A 25,332-nucleotide genomic window follows, 5' to 3' on the forward strand; every position below is an offset into this window, starting at 1 on the left:
ATTACACGTTTCAGAACCTCTTTTCACTTCAAATCTCAAGAGATTCAAAGCTTTTATATCAATAGATATGGAACGTTTATAATTAACAATTAGTTTGACAGAAGTGTATTTCCTATCCTTAAACATCTAAAAATTTACCCGCAAAATAAGTTTTTCAAAAAATTTAGAGTAACTTAATTTTTTCGTAAATCATTTAAAATCTAAATTTTGTCTAAAAAATATTTTTGGTAAGTACTTAATAAACAGCTTACAAATATATTGTTAAAAAATATAACATTTAAATTTCGTTAAAAAATGTTGATCCCTTTCAGAGATATTAAGTTTTGTAGAGAAAATTAATATCTTTTTAAAAATTAAAAAAAAAACAACATTTTTGATTAGAAAAAATCATCATCGATTTGATCATTTGATCATCAAAAAGAGCTTGCACAGAAAGAGAAGATTATTGAAAATTTTAATACCAAATTATGTTTTTCTTGTAGAAAGAAGCCAAATTAAGAACACAAAATTTATAAAAAGTTTTAGAAAAATCACATGTTTTAACCAAGAAATTTGTATGTTGATTGCATTATTTTGCGTATTAATAAAATGAAAAAACTCCTTACGCTAATCAACTAAGAGCCTTAATTTCAATCAACACAATTGTTTGGACTGCAGGAGCCAGGAAAGACAGACAGACGAACGTAATCTAGATACCCACTTTGTTTAAACTTCTCTACCGTCGTTATGTCATATTTGATTAAAAGCTCTGCTTCGAAATTGTTTACTAATGCAAAACTTGAAAAAAATATTTCATGTTCTGTTCACTATTTATGTGTGGCAAACAAATGTAGTAATAAAATTAAAGGCTAGTATAAGGACTTTAAAGTCAACTTAAAATAAAATTGATCATCTCTTATTCAAGATTTCTTCTTAAAAACCAAAATTTTTATGAAAATAATTTGAAGCATGACTTAAGTTTTTTCACAATCTAAATTGAGTGAAAACAAATATTTTAGTTGTTTTTGACAACAAACCACTTTTACTTATACAACTTAACTTAATGGATCATATGACCTCCCCTGGATCGTCAGTTGGTCAAATGTTGATAAATTTGTGCTGCGGTTTTGGAATAGGCTGTTTTCATATACAAAAAATAAATAATTCAGATTATAATCGGGCTCATATCCATTAACGGAATACGATAAGTTTAGAATTGAATCTATCTATCTATCTAACAGGGGGGTCATGACCCTTACGACCCCCCCTCTGGATCCTCCATTGCATTTGATATGAACTAGTTATCTCATTTTTCTAAATATTTGGACTAGTCAGCAATAAATAAATGTCAATTTGTTTTCTGTTTCGATTCTGTCACCATGGAGCGATGCACTTAAGAAAACAGAAATGCAATAGCTGCCTAACATAGGTAGGGAATGAGTTCTGGTGAATATTTCTTGTTTACAAATCCCCTGTGAACCCCAATAATATTCGGAAATTGGATTCACCGCCAATTTGCTACTTGTTTTAAGAAAAGTTGACATGATGATTTTTTCTTTTTTGGATTAACATTTTTACTATTGAAGAAGTTTATATCACATCATCATCAAACTAAATTGTTGTTCTAAAAGTCAAACGGAGACACAATATTTTAATCATAAACACTTTGTATTTAATTAAAGTGATACAATTTAGTGGTTGTACATGTGCCGATCATGGTATGAACATGTTAGGGCCAACTGAAGTAAAATTCATTACTCTTAGAGAATTTCTACGTGTAAGTGTTAGCGTATGTTTGTCTAACATATCTGATCGTAAAAATATCTACTTGAAACAATTTGTGTCTTATAGAAACATCATAAAAACTGCAATAACATTAAAAATGTACAAAGGACTTTCAAACATATTAAGTTCGTTGGACTTTTTGACCACAATTAAATTTTAGTTCACACAAAATGTATGAATTTGGCAAACAAAATTAACTTAAGTAAAATAACTAAACAAAATTATTTGTCAACCTGAATATTTTAATTCAGAACAAATTAACCTACAAAGAATGACGTTTCTTATGCGTGGTGAAAAGATTGAAAGATCCACACAGCTGAAATATGTATCTTAAAATTCAAGATAAATATGAACTTGATATTTTTCTATCGTTCTATTGCGTTTATGACGGCCTTTCGCTGCTGTTTAAGTTTTCTGTTTTACTTTAATCTCTGACCCCGCTTAAAAACGTTGACATCTTCTAATACACTGGATTGAGTGTTTTCTACTCAAAGTGAAACAGCAGAATCGTAACTATGTGATGTGTCGGTGAGGCCTGGGGTGAAATCGCGTAAGGCGATAGTTGATTGTCACTGTTTTGATAGTCAATTTTGATCATCAAATTACCTTTGTTCTTTGTGATCGCTAAAACTTAAACATTTGCTGGCAGCACTTACCAAGTTTGGGAAACTTGGTCGATCAGGTGTGTTTATTGTTTTGAAATTTCAATGTGCAAAGTATTATTTCTGCAAAAACGTAAATATACCTTTATTCTTAATAATAGTTATAAATTTAAAAAATGTTTGTTATATTTTTCAAAAAAACAAAAATATTATTTTGTTAAATCCAATGGCTCAATTTTAATGAAAAGTGGACATAGAACTGACTTTTTATTAACTGCAGCGTTTATTTCGGCCGCAGTACTTTGGCCCATCGGTGCAGCTTAATCAGTCCCAACATGTCGTTAATATCCAGCACCTCCAAGAAGATATAAAAAGGGCAGTCAGTTAAAGTATACATGGAATATATGTACGTTGATCTTATTCCTGATGGTAAATCGAGCAACTGCAAAACATGCACAAACGTTTCTTTGTTCAATCGAAAATTTTCTAAGAATCTGAAATAAATATTTTATATGTATACTTTATATGACATGGGTAAATTATGTTGTTCATAAATTATTTATAAATATTCATAGAAAGTTTCATAGTTTCTTTGGGTTAGGAATGTTCCAAAATATTGGCTTTATTCCTTAAGTTGATTCTAAGCCATTCAACTTTTTTGTCGTCATTTCTCGTTCTGGTGCCCTGATAGAAATTTTCATGGAAGAATACATGCATTACTGTTCACTTATTTATATTTTAACATTGATATTTTTTCACTCTTTTCGCTAAATTTTAAATTTATAGTGTAGCTGAAATTCAGACAAATTAACTTTCTCACAAATAATTAATCAAAATAAATGAAAGTGAAACCTAAATAGCTGTCACTAACAAGCCATAGCAAATAAGTGATAGTCAATTTGATAATCACCTTACATGGAACATAATCATCCATTTTGATGGTCAAAAATCAACAATCACCTTGCGATTCCATTTGAACATTTTGTTTCAGACAAAATATTTCACAAACCAATAACGCTAGCGACTTGAATTAAACTCTAAATTATATTAAATATTTTATTATATTAAAACGTAATACCAAACAAGTATATTTTTGGAAAAAATCCAATAAATGGTTTTTTTTTATAAATCAAAAAAATTAAAAAAAATATTTGCCACAATATTTTGCGATCAAGAAATGATTTTATCTCCGAAACAATTTCGTGCAACGAAAAAAAAATGTTTTGGCATCTGGTAAAATGTTGGGAAAAATCAAATTTACATTTAATTAACAAAAAATGAAAACCTAAAAAAATGTATAAAATCACGTAAAAATTAATTTTTTACTCAAATACCCTCTCAAAAATTTTAGATTTTGGCTTCAAACTAATTTTATTTTGAATTAAAAACCAAAAAAAAGAGGTTGGGATGCGACCCACACTGATAACTTCCCATCCCATCTGTCGATTTGTCTTGCTTAAAAGCTTGTCTATATGTACTCGTTCAATTTTTACTAAATTTGCGTAATATTTTTTGTATTTTATTTTTTACGAAAAAAAACGGACTGAAAATCGAAAACAATATTTTCTCTGAATTAAAATAACTTTAAAGCCAATATTTTAAATTTTTGAAAAGCTATTTGTTTTTTTTTTTTAGAGTTTTATTTTTTGTAAAAAAAAAACTGTCGATTCGATTTTTTTCAAAATTTTACCGAATGTTGAAAACAATATTTATTTTAAGATAAAATTAGTTTGAAGCCAATATTTCAAATTTTAAAAAAGATATTTGAGTCGAAAAATCATTTTTTACCAACTTTTATGAATTTTTTGTTAGGTTTTTATTTTGTTTTTTAAACTGTCAATTCGATTTTTCTCAAAATTTGTCTTAATGTTGAAAACAATATTTCTTTTAAGTAAAAATAAGTTAAAAGCTATTATCTCAAAGTTTTGAAAAGATATTCGAGTCGAAAATCATTTTTTACCAACTTTTGTTATTTTTTTTTCGGTTTTTAATTTTTTGTAAAAAAAACTGTCAATTCGATTTTTTCAAAATTTTTCAGAATGTTGAAAACAATATTTCTTATAAGATAAAATAAGTTTGAAACCTAAATTTCAAGTTTGTGAAAAGATATTTGAATCGATATTTAATTTTTACCAACTTTAAGTAATGTTTTTTTTTAGATTTTTATTTTCTTATAAAAAAAAACTTTCAATTTGATTTTTCTCAAAATTTTTTTATCTGATATCAATACCATTATTCTTCGGTGCACAAATTTGTTTTGGAGATGAAATCATATTTCTGTCGCAAAATTTTGGAGGTGATACAATTTTTTTCCAGATTTATAAAAAAAAACCGTTGATTGGATTTTTTTCAAAAAATATATTTCAATGATATCACGTTAAAATATATTATATAAAATTATAATTATATAAAATAATTCAAGTCTCAAGCGTTTTTGGTTTGTAAGATATTTAAGGTTATGGTAAAAAAAACCACCTACGCAATTTTCTTGAGAGCCCTATTTGCATCTTTCTGCCTTATTATCTGCATAACAAAATTTATTTGAAATCGATAGCTCTTCTGGTTCTTGAGCTATGGACGACGAAAAAAACGTCGCGAACGTACGGACGTACGAACGTACGTACACACGCACGCACAGACATCTTTCTAAAAATCTTTTATTTCTACTCTAGGGACCTTGAAACGTCGAGAAATGTCAAAATTTTCAATTTGACAAATCGGACCCATTACAATAACTTCCTATGGGAAGTTAAAAATTGTATAACCTTGTTAAAATTTACTTTGGACTCAAATATCTTGTAAGTTATAGGTACAAGCATAGTGCTTATAAAATCTGCTTCTTACTTCCATATTGTACGTTTGTCGGCTTCAGTAATTAAATTATAAGGAGGAATTACTCCCTAAAATACAACTAAACGAGACAAGCCATAGTTGGCGTGAATGTACGTCAAAATGTCGTTCTAATGATATACGACTCATTACTATTGGAACTTAAATGCCCATTCTCCTTTGTATATGCGTCATTGGGATATACATATATCAGTGTGCGTTGCATTTCAGATTCTTCTTTTAACAAAGTTTTGAACTTTGAAAAATTAGTGTTTGTTTAAAACGAATTAGAATATAAACTATTTTAAAAATTTAATATATGTAGATCGCTTGAATCTTTAAAAATTAAGGAGTTCAGAGATTGTTTAAATTCCTTGAAAGGTACAATTCCTGCGAAGAGTTTTGAAAAGACAGACTAAGTGATAATTCATGACATAACCTCAAGTGCAAAGTGATTGGACAATTTTAATACATATTTTTTTTATTATTATATATAATTGTTTTGAGATGAAATTTTGTCTCTACTTAGAGACTTCATATTTACATTCCCGCAGGTTATTATTCGTTAATAATAATTTTAATAAACAATTCTTTGAAAAACGCATCTTTAGAATACAAAGAAGGAATTTCTTGAATAAATAATTCCGTGAAATTGTGTTTATCAACATATTTATTTTTATTATGATGACAATTCCTTGGAAGTGTTTTTGAGAAATTTGTTTTTATGGAAATATGCAATTCTTTTGTCAAAGAATATGGTTGAAAATAATTCTGTAGAAATTTGGTCAAAATGTTCATATCTAAAACTAGGCATGCATATATATATAATAATTAAAGTGCATTAAATTAATGTTAATCATAAAAATTTTCATGTCTTCAAAAATAATTTTAAACCATGTTCAAGTATTTTTTTACAGACACTCCAGCACTAAAGTAATTTAATTAAAATTTTTAAGACTTAAAACATAAACAATTATGACACCACAATTAATATGAGTGTCTATCAAAACTTTATATCATAATAAAGAAAGTCAAACAAATATACCTGCCACATAAATTAAGAACGTTTTGAAGAATAAGTTTTGAAAATTGTGATAAAGTTTTACAAATGAAATAAAAACCAATTACCCTATGAAACAAAAACAAAATATACAACAAAAACAACTTAAACAACACCATTCTTAATGAATTTAAAAAAAAAGTATTTTTATAGGATGTCTTCTCTTGCTCTGCTCATATCCTTTCTCTACAATACTTTCTCGTATAGAGGTAACATTTTCCCCAACACATACATATAAATAAATATAGCAAAAACCAATTAAAATAAAATCTGTTTTTCACTCACACTACCTTATGTGAAAAGGTAAGTTTCCTGTATAGCTAGATGGATATTTTTCGAAGCTTGTCGTTCTCGTCCTCGTCCTGGTGTTCGTCCTCGTGCGTTACTCGTCGTAGTCGTCGTGTCGTCTCAAGCTTCCATGCATTAGTAATTCTTTTGCTAGGAAAAGTGAGGTGTATAGTGTTGAACGTAATTGGTTGCTATTCATAGTTTATTGCGAGGAAGGTGTCAGAAGTGAATGTGCATAACCACAGTGATTATCATACTTCACAACTTGTGTTTCCCTATTTGCTGCAATATGCAACTATGGAGCATATAAAACCTTCTGCTGCTGTTGCTTTTTTGCCTTCATTTAAAAATGGGTATACATCTAAGAACTATCATAACAAATATGTACAGCAAAAGGCATGTGTTTTGTATCTTTATTATAATGTTCATATGAATATCCAAACTGTTTTCTATATGTCTAGGAGTATGACTCTGATGGCTGGTGGCAGTTTGAAGGAAAATAAACAAGACTTCGAAGTTGGTGTGATTTCATTTTTGAACAATATTGTTTTGATGGATGTACATTTGTGTGTTCTTCTAAATTGTAAATAGATTGTCATCCGTTCCACTTCATAAAAATGTCAGTTAATTTCAAGAACAAACTTATGGTGTTGATATTTTTCCTAACTTTGACAAGGTAAAGGTGTAGTATCTTATGAAAAAAAAAACAGTAATACAAATATCTTTTGTCTGGAAAAAGAAAAGAACTTTTCTTTAATTGGTTTAAAATTGGAATAAGAAATGAATGTCGAGTTGTTTTAAATAGATCCTTCAAGTTCAAGAGTCTTAAAGTCAAAATGTTTTTTGTCTTTTGTTTAAACTTTGGTGTTGTAGTTTGGGAAGTATTATGAATGAAAGATCTTGCCAGAAGTGTAGAAATAGCGTGCAAAAGGGGGATGCGGTTCGAAATACTGTTTTTCAGAATTAAATATGAAACTTTCTTTTTTCTTCATAATGATATTTTAAGTGTAAATTGGAATTTTATTCTTTCACAGTCTTCACCTGGCCAACAAGTACTAGGCGATGCGTCTTCTTTTTAAACTTAATACTCAATTCAATGCAGAAATACTTGGTTCACAGAAGAGATAAATTAGTTAATGAAGTTACGCGATTTGGCGTACAAGCGGTGGAAGAGGTTTCGTGTAGACATTTCTTATCAACAATATTGTTCACTTCGAAATAAAACAGTCTTAGTGATACGTACAACAAAGATTAAGTTATCGTCTAGTTGTTTAATAGTTGTCAAAGCAGATTTGACCGATACTTAAGCAAACTGGCATCCGTAACTCCCAACATAATCCCATTGAAGAGTTGGATATATTAACAACTTGAACCAGAAATTTGTCTCCAGCCTATCCTTTCTATAATAATTTAGTAGCTCTTGATCAAATGCGTTCCTCATTTCTGGAAATAATTTATTTAATTCAATTGTTTAAAGAAATAAGTTTCCAATTCAATGGAAAAAGACAAACATTATACCAGTGGCTAAGTCCTCTATAGGTGCGATGATTTTAGGCCGATATCTATCCTACCTTTTCTCACAAAATTGGTTGAAAAAATCATAAAATCTTTAAGATAAAAACTTGTCAACTTCCAAGCAATCTGGTATCCGTAGAAAAAATAGTTGTAGTACAGCGTTAATTAGTGTCACAGAGGATATTCAAAAGGTCATCGAACGTCAGCTTAGAACATTTTTAGTGCTTTTGGACTTTTCAAAGGCCTTTGATGTAGTAAACCATTCTTTACTTTGTGAAAAACTCTTAAACTCGTTGCACTTCTCTTTTAGTGCAGTCCCACTTAAAAAATCTTACTAAAACAATAAAACAAAAGAGGCTGGGATGCGACCCACACTGATAACTTCCCATCTCGTCTGTCGATTTGTCTTGCTTAAAGGTTTGTCTTATGTATTCGTATCAATTTTTACCAAATTTGCGTACTATTTTTTGTAGATTTTACTTTTTAAGAAAAAACGGACTGCTGGATTTTTATATAAAAATTACTGAATTTCGAAAACAATATTTTCTGTGAAATAAAATAAATTTGAAGCCAATATTTTTAATTTTTGAAAAGCTATTTGAGTCGAAAGTAAATTTTTACCATTTTTTTTAGAGTTTTATTTTTTTTAAAAAAACAATCAATTCGATTTTTTTCAAAATTTTATCAGATGTCAAAAACATAATTTTTGGTTTTTGGTTCGTAAGATATTTAGGGCTAACCAAAATTTTCACCTTTTTTCAAACTGCTATGGTAAAATAACCACTCACGCAAGTTTCTTGAGAGCCCTTTCTGCATCTTTCTGCCTTATTATCTGTATAACAAAATTTATTTAAAATCGATATCTCTTCTGGTTCTTGAGCTATGGACGACGAAAAAAACGTCGCGAACGTACGGACTTATGGACGTACGAACGTACGTACACACGTACGCACATACATCTTTCTAAAAATCTTCTATTTCGACTCTAGTAGGTACTCATTTCAAAACGTGGTAGAATGGGTTGTACTGTACCGTTCCTGATGAGTTCATCTGCCTAACAGATACCTGGAATGTTTCTATGGCCCGGCAAAGGTGAATACTAAACTTTTGTGCCATCTCCATTAGAAATGATCGACAGTTATGGATTGTTATAGAGTTTGTTGAGACAGAGCCGAGAGATTTGATGGCGGACTGACTATCTGAGAAAATGCTGAAATCAGATGTTGATATCACATTTTCTTTAAGCCAGGACAAGACTTCTTTTATTGGCAAAAGTATTTCTTGAAACACTCTACAATGATTGGGAAGGCGCAATCAGAGACTCATTTTAAGCCATCCAGAGTACACATATTGTTATTAGTTTTTTTTTTTCAACTTTTCTGATAAATACAAAAATAAATAAAATTAAAATGAAGTAAAATATTTCTTAGGGCCGAAAGGCATTAGTTTTACGTGTTATAGTTTAACTTAGGGTGTCCGTATGGGACCATTAAGTTAGTTGTAAGTTATGGATAATTAGGCTAGTTTTATGAATTTTTGTCTAGCTTTAAAATAGGTTTAAGAATGAATTAATAAAAAATGAATTATAAAAAAAAAAAAAAAAAAAAGAGTACACACCTCTACCAACCCCTTCTTTTGTTTCGTATCCATCTGTATAAAAATTGATTGAATCGTCTTCCAGGAGTGCCCTATCCTCACAGAAAGATCTGGTATAGTGCTTTTGGAATTTATTCTAAATACCTAAGAATTACAGAGTGTTCAATATTGTTGTTAATCAACGTCCACAATGGTCTTGTTTTGATCTTCTGAGTTTGAGGAGGTACCCAAGAATTCGTCCTCGCTTAGAAAAACCATATTGATGTTGTTCACAGTCTCCATGGAGGAATGACTGTTGTTGACAGTGATCAGAGAGTAAGAGGCAACGACGTCTCAGTGTTGCTGGAGGCCCGCAATCTGCGATAACCTCATCTTTTTTGTATTTTTTATTGAGTACCATGATGGCATTCATACGCATTCACCTCCACGAACTTGCCGATCTTTCAATTATGAGCCGGCAGAAATGGATTGCACACCTTTATTATTTCGAAATTGTCCTCAAAACCAGGTGGTTCGATTATAATCCAAATGTGGGCTCTAGGTCTGCTAGGAAAGTCTTCCTTAGCAACAACCTCGAGTTTCTCATCTGGCAAAAATTCATCTAACCTGACAGCAAGCTTGTACATGTTTCAAGACCATGAGTTTGACATGACCTTGATGACAACCCCCATTTTTTATGGAACGAAGTGTTCACCCGAGAGCCTTTCCTTGACCAACTGCCAACGATCAGCCAAAATTCTGCCATCATTATCGTTTCTGTCAACGACCGCAACAACGACTTTGCCCTTCTTCATAATGTACAGGCACAGGCACTAAAACGGATATTAATACCCTTAACACGAGTACGTTTTAACACAGTTCAAGTGTTAGAAAAATAGGGAAAGCTTTAAGAGGAGATACCGGTGCACATTGGTCTATATGTATAATACTTTACAGTGCGTCCAAAATTGAACTCGAGGATAAACTGATGAGCATTTCGGGAATTGCGAGTATTACGAATGAATTGTAGCTGTTAAACATCGAAAAGCATGAAACATTGCGACAATGTTCAAGTGATGTTAATGTTTCGGTTATGCTTCTATCGCCTACCATTTTCAAATCTCACCTGCCCAAATATGCGAGTTATATTCTTAAGTTTTGCACGAATAAAGGCTTGGAAACTTACAGTCAGAACAGAAGGGGTGATAAATTTCTTACGTCATGTTGGAGAAATCCTAAGCAATTTCTACATGGTTCTTAATTTCGCATTGTACAATGCTGTCAAGATCAGAATTAAGTGAGCTTATCATACGCTCAGTTGAAGTTCCACATCCGAAGGACAAGGATGTAAATCTAGAAACAAATACTGTCGTCAGCGAAACAGTTTAATGTATTAGAAGTGTCAGACAAACAGTCATTTATGAGTATGAGGAAGAGAGTCGGAAACAAAACGGAGCCCTGTGGAACACCAGCATTTATTTGCTTGAAACCATTTAAAACCACTTGTATTGAACGGTTATAAGGGGATTTCTTATCCAACAAAGAAGGGACGATAGTTAGAGAGGGAGGAGGATTCGCGTTTTTAAGGAACAGGCTGTACAAATGCTGTTTTCCAAACACTTGGAAAGAAACTTGTTGAGTAGGAAAGATGGAAAAGCTTGCTTAGTGGGTTTACCAGCCTTGAACAACACCTCTTCAAAAAAAATAGGAATGATACTATTCGGTCTAGCTGATTTGTGTATGTACAGGTCTTGAAGTACTCTTGCAAGTGTACGAGTGCGAAAAAAGATTTGTCCCATAAGATCGTTAACGCTCTCAAGAACAGGAGGCCGCCAGGCACTCTCCGGTTGGTCGAGTTAACAACCAACTGTTCTACAAGCAAATTGGCTTTATCAAGCAAACTTGCATAGGGAGTGTCATTGTGGACGAGTGTTGAAACCGAGGATGAGGTGGTGTTTCTTACGTATTTACAAACGAATAGAAATGTTTAAAACCTTTGGGACATTTTTGCTTTAATTTCTGTTCATGCAACAATTTGTTTGCTTGAATATGACCATTGCAATTCTTTTAGCTTGTTTTAACTTACACCTTTGATTCTAAAAACCTTCTTGAATCAAACCATGAGTTTTCCTCGGGTTTGATAGATTTTATCCTATAAATAAAATTTATAGGATAAAGAATTAAATTTGTAACCATATCTGCGCTGGAATCCACGTCACTTTTGAGGGAGCATAGTTGCCAGTTAAAGTTTCTAAAGAATTCATTGATTGAGACCGTCCCACTAGGCTTTCTCATATTGTCAAAATTTTCTAAGGAGTTCTTTCTTTAACTGGCTTTTTTGATATGAGAAATTTGCAGATACGATACAATGGTCTGATGTGCCTAGAAGCGGTAATACACTGATTGTTTATTTATTAGGAGCAGAGGTAAGAAACAAGTCTAGGGAAATGCATTTAAACACTCAAACTATCATTATTAAATATACTGTTGTACAGTAAATTTTGCTTCAGCAATAAGTGGGCTCGATTTTTCTTAATTATAGAAAACTTTGTTTATAACTGAAAGTGTTCTTATTCAAATTTGATTCTATGGTATTATTTAAGTGAAGACATTTCCTCCTAAGTTAAAACTGTATCATCATTAAAGTGTGTGACAAAGCTTATATGGTCACTTAAACAATAAATTAATGCTGCCACTTAATCTCAAACGTATTTCAATCACATAACCAAAAATGTCAGAAAAACACCATCTTCCCTCACCAAATTAAAGAAAAAAATTACAACATTGTTTATCTGGGATCTATCTTTTTATTGCACTCTTCCCAACGAGAATAGCTGTAGAATGTCATTAGTAGTTTTATTTTGTAGAACATACAGTAGACCGAAAACACACATCACCTTTGTGCAATTATAATCTTGGTGAGTAAAGCTTATCCACATCTAATTTGAAAACTGTTGTGCAAACTGTAAAATGCCATTTTCGCAGGATTTTGATGTATGGTATAGCAGCAATAGCGTATACCATATTATGGGAGAGCCATTATAAGGACATTTTGCTTTTGAAAATGATGAGAAATAACTCGCATTCTGCACATGTAGTAGGTGCATTTATATCCTTTTGTGTGTTATTTATGTACCTATGCTTAGGTATATTTATGATCATATGACTGAGTGCTGCGAGTCCCTCTTGTATGGTGAAATTAAGATGTTGAAGTGTTGAAAATAAGGCCTGGCAGTGCATTAACAGTACGCTTGTTTCATTTGTATGACAAAAACACATATATATTTATATCTATAGGACCTTATACTTATGTATATGCATGTATAGGAATAAAAGTTCCTCCTACAAATAAGTTTCATGCATTTGCACACACATTTGCTCAAATACAATCGTTGTTGGTAGATATGCTGTCATAATCCTTTCCATATGAGTTCATATCTCTACACCAGTTCTACACTTCTTATATACCTATGGATTTGTAGTTATATATGCTTCTGGAATTTAGACGTTCAAGTTAAATTCCATTCTGCTGTCTAATATCACCTCACTGTAAGAATATACCATATACACCTCTGTCCTTACTTCGTACAGATATAGGTGTAGTTCTTTCTTTGTACTCATTTTCTGCATCGCAATTTACTGACACTTGTATTTTATACACTATTACAAAGGATATCAGAAAGGATATCAACCATCAAGCCAGGTATAGTAAAGTAGGAAGAAGGTAAACGTTAACGGGAAAAATATGATTCAAGGTTCTTTTGTCAGTTCAAGGGCGCTCGAGTGTATATCTCTCTGCTGTGTAATAGGTACATTCAAGCTTAAATTCCCTACTAATGGGTTTTGCATACCTATGGCTTTCAAAAATTTTAACTTACGACGTGGAATAATTAAAATCGCCCTTGTCAACGGTAGACAATGAAAGGGGAGAAGAAAAAGATTTTGAATAACGTTTTTTTTGTGTTGCATTTCTGACATATGGGGAAGGCTCTAACTTGACAATTGCATGCCGTAAACAGTATTGTTTCTTCAAATGTTAAGTTCAACAATGTGTCTTACTGGATAACATTTTATCATGTTTTAATATACCTACATTAATAATTGTATCTTTAAATTTATATTTATGCAGATATTTGGAGAACGGAATTCTACTAATTTTAAAAACAAACATCATTTTATTATGAATACGATTAATGACGATACAAAATTTCAGTTGACTCTCTTAAGTGCAAGAGGGTGTCCAAGTCCAACTTGATGCAAATCTCCTTACTTTGTGGAAACAAAACATTTTTGAAGATTACATACGGCATCAGCTACGGTAAAGTAGGAGTAGTATATGAGTTGGAAATAAAACTTTCTAAAGGTACTATGGGGTGTATCTGTATAAGTACTCTTTTACCATTACGTACAAATAAACTAAAAAATATGGTGGTATGCAAAATGGCAACCCCAATATTTTGGGATTTTGTTGAGATTCGTATACAAAGTTTTTTTATTTATATAAATTCAAAAAAATAAGATCGATCTCATTGTAAATATTGGTCTCAGCTTTATCTTATTGAAAGAACGAAAAGCGAGTTAAATGTTGAGACTGGAAATAAGCTTTCTTAAGAATAATATTTCTTCTCATTGAATCATCGGGAAGTTATAAAAACTTTTATAGGCCCAAGTTGAGGTTTCTCAAGGTAGTTATTAGACCCATACCTTAGACTAGAATAATAGTTTGTCTACCTTTCGTTGTTGATCCTGTTTCTCAAAGCGCAGTTGCTGAATATTCCATAACCAATGTTGATTTTTTAGGTTCATCATCGAAGTTCCTAAAAAAAGTTATTAGTAAAAATATGAATAGATTATAGCCGAAGAAAATTATTCCGTTAGATAGTACTTTCGGGAAGTTTTTTATAGCTCAAGAACCAGTGGATATATTAACTTTAAATTAATTTTGTTCTATGAATAAATGTTCAAAAAGATGCAGAAGGGACTCTCAAAAAATTGAGTGGGTTAAAATTTCGCTTAACTCAAAATATCACACATATAAAATATTTGCTTTATAATAATTCTCTTTTATAATAAAGTTTGAATGTTTTCATTACGTGTGAAATACTATGCCATTTAAGTGTCCACCACGTGAATTGTTGCAAACATTGATTCTTTTGAGGTAATTTTCCAAAACTTTTTGACCCATGTTGGGAGGTATTCCAGATATAACTGGACGATTGCTGGTTTCTTAATGCTCAAGAGTTAAAGGTTAATCTGCAAAAACACAGTTTTTCACAAAGCCCCACAAAAAAAGTCCAGCGGTGTTAAATCCCATGATCTTGATGGCCAGTTGATATCGCCATGACGAGAATTACACGGCCAGGAAATGTCTCTACCAATAAAGCTATGTGTTGCATGTGGCACCGTCTTACTAAAACAATATTTTTCTACAAGTAGTATTTTTGAATAGCAACAAAAAAAAGAGCCTGGGATGGGACCCACACTGATAACTTCCAATCCCGTCTGTCTATTTGTTTTGCTTAAAAGTTTGTCTATATGTACTCGTCTCAATTTTTACCAAATTTGCGTACTATTTTTTGTAGATTTTATTTTTTAAGAAAAAAACGGACTGTTGGATTTTTATATACAAATTACTGAATATCGAAAACAATATTTTCTGTGAAATAAAATAGTTTGAAACCGATATTACAAATTTTTGAAAAGATATTTGAATCGCAAATCAATTTTTACCAACTTTCATTAATTTTTTTTAAGTTTTTATTTTATGTAAAAAACTGTCAATTCGATTTTTCTCAACATTTTTAAAAATGTTGAAAACAATATTTGTTATAAGATAAAATAAGTTTGAAGTCCAAATTTCAAGTTTTTAAAAAGATATTTGAATCGATATTCAATTTTTACCAACTTTGAGTAATGTTTTTTTAGATTTTCATTTTTTATAAAAAAAAACCGTCAGTTCCATTTTTCACAAAATTTTATCATTTTTTTTTCGTTGCACAAAATTGTTTTGGAGGTGAAATCATATTTAAGTCGTAAAATTTTGAAGGTGACAAATTTTTTTTTCAGTTTTTTTGATTTATAAAAAAACCTTTAAAAGGATTTTAAAAAAAATATATTTCTTCGATATCACGTTACAATATATTATAAAAAATTTAATTAAAGTCTCTAGCGTTTTTGGTTCGTAAGATATTATAGGGTTAACCAAAATTTTCACCTTTTTTTCAAACTGCTATGGTAAAAAAAAACCACCCACGCAATTTTCTTGAGAGCCCTTTCTGCATCTTTCTGCCTTATTATCTGTATAACAAAATTTATTTGAAATCAATATCTCTTCTGGTTCTTGAGCTATGGACAAGTTGGTCAAGGTCTTCGGTCACTTGAGAGCGCTACCTGAGTCGCGGTCTTTCTCTACTTTACCGTCCCTCGGGGTTGGATTCGAAGACCTTCCCGGCTGGAGCGTTGATGTCCATTCGCTCTACATGACCGAGCCATCTAAGCCGTTGGACTATAATTCTGCTAACTAGGTTGGTGTCTCTGTACAGCTCGTACAGTTCGTCGTTATATCTTCTCATCCATTCTCCATCTATGCGTACGGGACCAAAAATCACCCGAAGAATTTTTCTCTCGAAGCATCGTAAGACGTTCTCATCTTTCTTTGACAGGGTCCAGGCCTCAGCATCATAAATGAGAACCGGGATAATGAGTGTCTTATAGATGGTGATTTTAGATGCTCGAGAGAGGACTTTATTACTGCGCTCGTGTCGTTATCTGTATTTATAGCGGCACCTTAGTAGACAAGGTCCCTAACTACCTCAAAGTTTTAGCTGTCCATGGTGATGTTTTGTCCAAGATGTCGTTGTTCAATGCCCGTTTTTGATGACAGCATATACTTGGTCTTGCCCTCATTGACCACTAAATCCATCTTCTTCGCTTCCGTCGCAATGCTTAAACACGCTCCACTGACATCATGTTTTGATCTTCCAATTATGTCAATACTATCTGCATATCCGAGTATTTGGATTGACCTTTGGAAAATTGTAATTGTAGTGTTGACGGTTGAGTTTTGCACAATTTTTTCCAGAACGATGTTGAAGAAGTCGCATGACAGTGCATCGCCTTGTCTAAAACTTTTTTGGACATTAAATAAATCGGTGATATTATCTTTTCCGACCTTTATAGAGCAGCGTGCATTCTCCATCATCATTCTGCATAAACTATAGATATTGCTCTGTAGCAATAGATGATGTCATACATGGCTTTAAAACCGTTAAGCAGATGATGGGTATCTATTTGAAGTTAATGGGTTTTTTTTGAGGGTCTGTCATAGTGTGAATATTTGATCGATAGTTGGTGCATCGGCTGCTGCTTAGTTCGCCAGCGATACCGTCAGCTCCAGCAGCTTTGTTTGAATACAGTTTGGACATAGCTATCTTTACTTCGTCGACGTTGGGTAGATGGAATTGTTGATCTGCGTCGCCTAGGTTATGTGATTCTATCTTCCTTACGTGATTCGGTTTGTCATCGCCGTTACATAATTTGGAGAAATGGTCTTCCCATATTCTCGACCTAGACTGCCGTTCTACTACGATGTTTTCTAGGTTTGTTTATTGACCAATTATACAATTATTACATTTTTGCTATCGCCCAGTTTACAGAGTTATGGTTAGAACTACCTTACTTCTGAAAAATATTATAAATAACGCACAATTTATTGAATTTCAAACGTGGTACCAAACTAATCAAATTTTGAAAAAAAAAAATCAATTAACGTCAATGCAAAATTAGTTGTCACCTGGATTATCTTACCAAAAAAATTGATTTAATCTACAAAAAAGTTTCCTAATACGAAGATAAACGTTTTTGGCATCTGGTAAAATTTTAAGAAAAATCCAATTGACAGTTTGGTTGTACAATAAATTAAAGCCTTAAAAACATTCTTATTAAAACTTGGTAAAAAGCCGTAAGATGTTACTCGTTCATTCGGTTCCTTTGTTCGGTGTTAGCCGGAAATGCAATTGAAAGTTATTGCATCGGTCTAATTTGCTGAATTACATTTTTTTTAAATTAATCCTACGTTTTTAGAAAGATTTCTGTTTGTGTACATTCAGGATACTTTCTTTCTATGACCTAACTCAAAAACGGGTCAATATGACACATTAGCTTAAAATTAGTTTTGTTTACAAAAAGATGCGCAGATTCTCAATAATTCTAAAAAAATTAAAGAACAAACTACCAGGAAACTGAAAAAATTTTGTATTACTTTTTTTATTTATTAACTTTCTACTATTGTAATTCGGGCGAAAGAAAATTATGACATTTCTCGAAACTTAAAAGTCCCCCAAATTGAAATCAATGATTCTTAGAGTGGACTCTGTTCACCAGGATTTCTTTTTTCTAGGGTCATAAATCAAAAACCCAAACGATATCGACTTCATATTCATTTTTCAAAACAGATAATAACATTAAAATGTGTTGAAATGACTGTAAAAATAATGCCTTAATTTCTCATAAACTAATAAATTCAACTGTATCAGTAATTTTAATGCTTAGTTTTAATGCAAATTTAGAGACAAACACATGAGCGCCACATTTAATTATTGAATAAAAGACTTAAAAGGGCATATTTCTTAATATTTTATAAGAGCGGTAAAGAATAATCATGGAAAAAAAATCGACCACATCAGAAACGCTGATATGATTAAAATTTGGCAATATTTATGGGATGTTTTTAATTCTACACCATCTTTATTTTCTTTCTTAAGAAAAATGAGTGTTGAAGTAACAAATACCATTTAATCATCTTTTTTGAAAACTTAAGTTATTACTTGGACATTAACTTATTGAACACATTAAATTTGTAAAAGATTTCAATAAAATCTTCGAAGGGATTTAAAACCTCTATTTTAGGATTTTCTTATAATTTTTATTGGTCAAAATATTGTGATGTTTGCCTTGAACATGTCATCTAAAAATGAAACTTTTCGAGGCGAGGTAATTTAAAACGGCTATCAGAAGGTCCAATGTATCATATACGCATTTTAAAGATTTCTTATCATTTAGCTACATTAAAAAAAACGTATACAAATATTTAACAAAAATGTTGAAAACATTGAACTTATTCCTTCGTTTGGAAAAGATGACTGTTTGTGTACGTTGGAGTTAATTTACTTTTTAATCTTTCAATCAAAGATATCGGCATAAATGGTTAGTCCGTTGGACTATAATGCCAGCGGTCTTGGGTTCAATCCCTGCCTGTTGTGCCTCTTGCAAGGAATTGACAAATTCTACAAAAATAATGTTTGTCCTGAGAAGTGCTTTTTCAAATCAGATTTTCGGATTCGACTTCAAAATGTAGTTCCCTTCCATCCCTCCCAACAGAACTCGCACACAATAACGGTTGAGGTTGTAAGTAACTAAGCCCTAGTTCTCAACGGATTGTTGCAATACCTAATTTATCTGTTAACTTAAAACCAAACAATATATATCGCCTTCTTTTTTAAACCATATTTCAAGAATAAGTTAAGATAGCGTCTATAAGTAAATTAGATAAAAAAAAATTTAACTTGAAGCCAAAAAATTCGTATTGCGTTCATAATATACTACGGAAAATGGCCTTTTTTTTAAATAATGGAAAGTTTTGTAACATAACAAAAATTGTTATAAATTTATGCTAACGTTTTAAGAAACATTTATTAAGTTGATTTTTGTCCAAAAATTAAAAAATACTAAATCCTTTCTTGCTAAAACAGCTTCAACTATTATTTGCATAATTTTTCAAGCTCCTTTAACTTTAAATGATAATTCGATTTACTACCAAAAATATCGTATGTTAAGGGTACCAATAGGAAGTTATCAATGTGAGTTGCTATTCGTTCTTACTATTTGAGAAATCTCGAAAGTGTTTGTTCTGATATTAAGTAATATTTTAATATGTTAGTCTTGAATTTTGTTCATTTGAAAGTCTGAAAACAGTCAAATTGGCACAATGCGACGTACACGTACTTTTTTAAGTTTTGAAATTACTTACTTACTTACTTAAGGTGGCGCTACAGTCCGGGGCGGACCTGGGCCTCAACCAACAAAAAACAATTTAAATCGTTTAAATCAAGAAGACCTAACTTAAATACTGAATCGAAATTGAACTTTAAACGGAATGTCTGTTTCTGCCATTGCTCGCTCAATTCAACTGTCTGATGAGCCTTAGCTTAACATGGAATCTCTCCATTCTTATATCAATACAATTCTTCCACACACAATAATTCCTCCTTAACAAAACAACAAGAACGAAAACGAAGAAAAAAAAAATAAAACACTTTCCAACCAAGTCCAATTAATCTCTTTGATATTTCATTCCAGACTCTCTATGACTGGACCACGTGCAAATATTATGTTCATCTTGAGCGTCTGCTTTCATTTATTATTTTGTATGTATGTACCATTCTGTGTACAGTACAACGAACATTTATACATATCTTCAAAAATGTCTGCAAGGCTTTGTTGAAAAGTCATATAGTAGTCGCATTTTGTCGGGTATTTTCTGATTATTTAGCTAGAAACTCATTCACTTGATATCTTTTTCGTCCTTAGGATAATAATTACACACAAAAATATACACGTATATATTATACGGTACATATAGCATAGATATTTTATGCATAGATACAAACGTACATACATTTGTATGTCTGGTGTATTTTTGTACCTATACTCACATAGATATATATTTCATATACATCCTTCTTCTTGTGTTCATTCATTCATTCACTAATTTTTTACTTTTGTGTCTATCCCTAGGGTATGCCTGTTACTCAAAATGTTTCCTGGGGAGTAATCATTTCAACAAGATCCTTGGTCCTTCAGAGAGTTGCTCGTTTACATGCTGGCCTCTATGCATGTTCGGCTGCTAACGATAGAGGGGAAACACAAAGTGCCTTAGTTAATTTACGAATAAGATGTAAGTATGGAAAATATTATATACCTTCTTCACTACATATCTACACATTTACATGTCTGTCTATACAATATCCATACACATACATATATTAAAGAAACTCATAACAAATTTACCCAAGGATGTTAAACCATAACTCTTTCTATCTATACACTATCTCTGCACATAAATTTACTGTAGGAACATCCTTGAGAGAGGATTTCTATATATTTACATACATGTGAAGTAGATTTTACTACACTTAAATATAACCAACTAACTAACGGTACAGGTATGGTTAACTTAGATTTTAACAATATTTTAAGGTATTCTGGCATAAATACGAGTACACGTGACCATATTGTCTCTTAAGCACATCCTTTACAAGTTTCCCACACATACAATGTCTCTACATTTACCTTATAGAAGATAACTAATTTAAGATGTGTAACCTATACAATATACGAAACAAGACGCCTCGATATAAATGATTTAATTAAGGTTCTGATGAAAATATTATTACAAACAAAAAGTTGTACGTATATGTAATAGTAAAAGGTTAAAATGTACAAAATTTGGAAAATCGATTGGAATCACCTTGAAACCGTGTAAGGAATATTTCAGGAATATGAATTAATATTAAAGAATACAAAAGGATTTCAATAAAATAGATATTAAATAAGAAAATAACTTTGCATATATAAATTTGAATCGCCAAACGTGTTGTTGAGCGCAAAACCTGAGAACGACTAAACCGATTCGGCAAATCTTTTATTTTCATGTTTTCTTTGAAGTTTGTGGGAGGTTTTTATGGAGTAAAACTTAATAGAAAAAAGTTAGTTTTAATTTATTTGATAAAACACTCTAAAGTGAAAAAGAAGCTTGTTTATTTGACATAAAAAAGACAATTAAATAATTATATAAACCTGCTATTCAAGGGAGAACATCGGTTAAATTCTTCAGGCTTCTTTAATGGTAAAGATAAAAAGTGCAAGGATTCAGTTTTTTTAATTTATTAATTTAACAATAAACACAAAGTATTTCATAAGAACGTCTACTCTCAAGACTTGGCATTTCAATAAGTTTTAGTAGGTGTTGAACTGGGGACTTTTGTTACACCAATCCTAGTCCGGTTTTAGGAGATACATAATTTGGTTTCCAGACTTGAATTGGTCGAACAAATGTTTTAAAAAAACTGCTTTATAACAAAGGGATTTGAAAATTGACTAAGACTAAGCAAGAATTGAATTGGCTTTATGAGTTATTGAGTTTATGAGTTGTGAGAATTTCAGTTTTTCGTCCAATAAAATACCAAGGGCAGATATTTTATCTTCAGGAGATTGCGATACTCCGCCAAACAAATGTTTTAAAGAAATTAAAGAACATTTAAATTGGATTAATCAATGTTAAAAAGTAGACAGTTTCGAACACACTATTAAAAAAGGATTTAATATCTCATTGTAATTTGTCGAAATTACGAATATTTCAAACTTTGGAAAATATCAATATCATTGGCATAATAAAGCACTTATAAGGTCTTATAAGGAACACAGACGGTAATTAGTATATAAATAAAATAAAAATAATAGTCCCTAAATGTCTACCTTGTGGGACACCACAGGAAACTTTAAACTTTTTTGAATCGCAACCATTGAAAAGCACAGAATAGAATCTGTCGAAAAATTAGATTAAAGAAATTTTACAAAATGTTCGCTAAAAACCAGCTTTCTGAATTTAAAAAGAAAAATCGACGTACTAGTTTGTCAACACTGAAGTCAATAAAAGTACAGTCAAACTGATTTTAAATGAGTCAATCCAGTTTTCTGCTAACTATATTACAACTTTACAGTAAAAATCGAGCCCGTTTGTAAGACCATGTTGATTTGGATCGATCATATTTAACATAGAAACTTATGATGATTTACAATCGATAGACTCAAAAAGCTTCGGAACTGCAGGAAATCTTGCAGTAAATCTGATATTTGTTAGTTATTTTTTTTTAACTAAGCGAAATATATATCTGGAAAAGGACTTTTATTTATCAAAAAATGTTTATCATATTCAAACTGATGGAAAATAAAAAAAGGAATTTAGTTTCAATTGTCAAACTTTCCGAATCCCGGAATATAAACTAACATCGTAAGATAAGTAAACAATAGTTTTTCGATATTCGTAATTAATAATTAATTCTTTGATAACGATTTAATTTATGGGTGCTGCAAAATAAAATGAAATGAAATAACGCTGACGAAATAACACTGAAATTCAAATTCATCTTAATTGAACATTACAAAAGTGAAATACCGACGGTTTTCACCATTTAGCGCTTTGTTAAAGTGAAAAACGCTGAATCCCAATTAAGGAATAAAGACGATAATAAAAAAGAAAACAAAAAAGAATTTTGAAAGCGCAAATTGATACAAATAAAATAAACTGTTCAAAACAAAATAGGGCCCATAGGCTTTCCTTTGAAAAAAATAGTGTTTACATTTTTTTTAGTTTCTATGGTTATTATCATGTTTCAGCTTAGTATTAATTAATAGAGTATACACTTTTAACATGAAAAAAAATCTTTACTCAAATTACGATAAAAAATATTTTAAGGAAAAACTAGCTGACCCGACAAATGTTGCTTTGTCATATACGAAATTTCTAAAGAATATTTTGCTAGCAATAAATAACTTATTTAAAGTATGAAAGGATATGGTATATAAGTGGGAGAGATAAAGAACTCTGTAAACGGTGACAAAATATTAAAGTCACAAATCACCAAACAATTTTTTTAATTAATAAAATTTATTCTTTAATATCAATCCCTTAATGCAACAGAGTGAACCATATTTTTTATGATCCCATCTTCCGTTAATACAAACTAACTGGATGGTTTGCCCACTTGATACCACTCCATTTTTAATTGTCCGCGTGAAAAACATTATGGCCTAAAAAAAAGGGCCGACAGAAATCGTTTGGACTTGATAGTCATTACAAATGCCAATCTAATGGGAAATTGAAGGCTTTTGAATTAAATTGGCACATCTGTGGTTATAAAAAGAATTCGCGGTAATAATATATTTTCACCTCGGAATTTGACATTCAGAATTATGTCTTCGATAACATTTTTTATTAATTTTTGAATTACTAATTACGTGCCGTTACACAACCGTGGTGAGTTCAAATTACGAAGCAAAATCACCAGAGATTCAACCTTCAGTTTTAAATTATGCGGTGACATTCCTGGTAAACCCAATGAGTTCAAAACTCACACCAAGTCTCCTGGTAACAAATATTGTATCTTGAGATTTAATTCGTTGACATCTACATTTTTGCTGACAAAATCGCTCTTTCTGCCAGCCACTCACGATTTGTATATTGTCTGTGTAAATCAAATGTGGAAAATATCTGGTCAAAAAGGGCATCTTGTGAATCAATAACCGTGCAGAAATCGACAGATAGTTTTATGCATCCTGTTTTAATCTGTAGTAACTTTTTCGTCTTCTATTTCAAACAGTTTTTTTGAGAATGTTTAAGCGGATGGATCTTGAAGCACTTGAACACTCATACTTACATTCAGTATTACTTTTTCAGCATAACGCCACAGTGGCGATGTTTTAAAGCACGCGTTGATCTTATCTGCGTTCGTTGAACGCGGAATAACGGGAAGTATTTATCTGAAATCACCTGAAAGAGTGCTGCTAAATAGTCTGTCGTTGTTTTTTATAAATATCTTTCAATATCCTGTTCAACGCCTCACTTTGGCCATTGATGAGTGCTTTTTATATTGCACACCACGCCTGGGTTGTTTTAAATATTTAGTGGGAGTTTAAGTACTGAATGAGCTGTTCTGCCTCCATCCAATAAAGTTGCCGCAATTCCAGAAGATGCAACAGCCACTGCGAAACCATTATTTGACCGTATTTTAGCAAGAATTAGCGAAATAAGGAATGTTTTGCAGTTTCACCGGGTGCATCCAAAAAAAGAATCCATCTTGTCCTGCCGAAACTGTGAGCATGATGTGGTCATAAATGGTTCTTTGTTCTGCATTCTGAGTGCTAAATTGGCAATGACAATGCAAAGATCCTCAATAGCAATCGATGCTTCATTCTACATAGCGTCACTGAATACTATCGTAAGATCGTTGCACTGTGTACGATGTTGATGCAATTCTCAGACCTACAAAATATATATGCAAAATTTCATGGAATTTGGTTAAGCCGTTTCGTAGGAGTATGGCAACTAACACTGTGACAGGAATTTTGTAAATATTAGATTAACAAAAAATTACAGCGAGTAGGCCCTCCTCTGTATAAACATATCTCATACGCTTTCAATCTAATGACTTATATTTTGTCAGGCTTTTAGCTCTCAACTGGCCTTTAACGCGCTTATGAGATTCTGTTTAGTGTTGAGCTTTTGAGTTGCTGTAGGTTTCTTTGAGGTTTTTTTTTACTGGTCACATAAATGCTGGCCATATCAAAAGTAGTAATGGCGTTTAAAAGAGCTGCTTGCGAGATACGGTCCGTATACGGGCGGGCATTGTCTTGTATAAGAACAAACCCATTTCCAATTTTGTGTTAAAATGGGCTCACAACAGGTCGTGTTACCATTTCAATGTAATTAGCTCTTGTAACGGCGCCTTATTTAAGTTAAACAGCTCCGTTCTACCTAGAAAACTTATTCCAGCCAATATCATAACACTGCGGGCCCCAAATCGGTTACTTCCGTGAATGTACGGGTCGCTGAAACGTTCGCTTGCCCTTCAACAGACTTGT

General features: G+C 31.6%; 1 protein-coding gene across 1 annotated transcript in view; it reads left to right on the forward strand.

Moving 5' to 3' along the window:
* The window catches only part of LOC129938522 (uncharacterized), a 263,598-nt gene that overhangs the window by 174,064 nt on the left and 64,202 nt on the right, over window positions 1-25,332 (forward strand). Inside the window, exon 10 of the mRNA XM_056046146.1 lies at window positions 20,428-20,587. Coding sequence (XP_055902121.1) covers window positions 20,428-20,587 — 160 coding nt within the window. The remainder of the gene's footprint in view (window positions 1-20,427; window positions 20,588-25,332) is intronic.

Source organism: Eupeodes corollae, chromosome 1 (assembly GCF_945859685.1).
Source record: "Eupeodes corollae chromosome 1, idEupCoro1.1, whole genome shotgun sequence".
Classification (NCBI taxonomy): domain Eukaryota; kingdom Metazoa; phylum Arthropoda; class Insecta; order Diptera; family Syrphidae; genus Eupeodes; species Eupeodes corollae.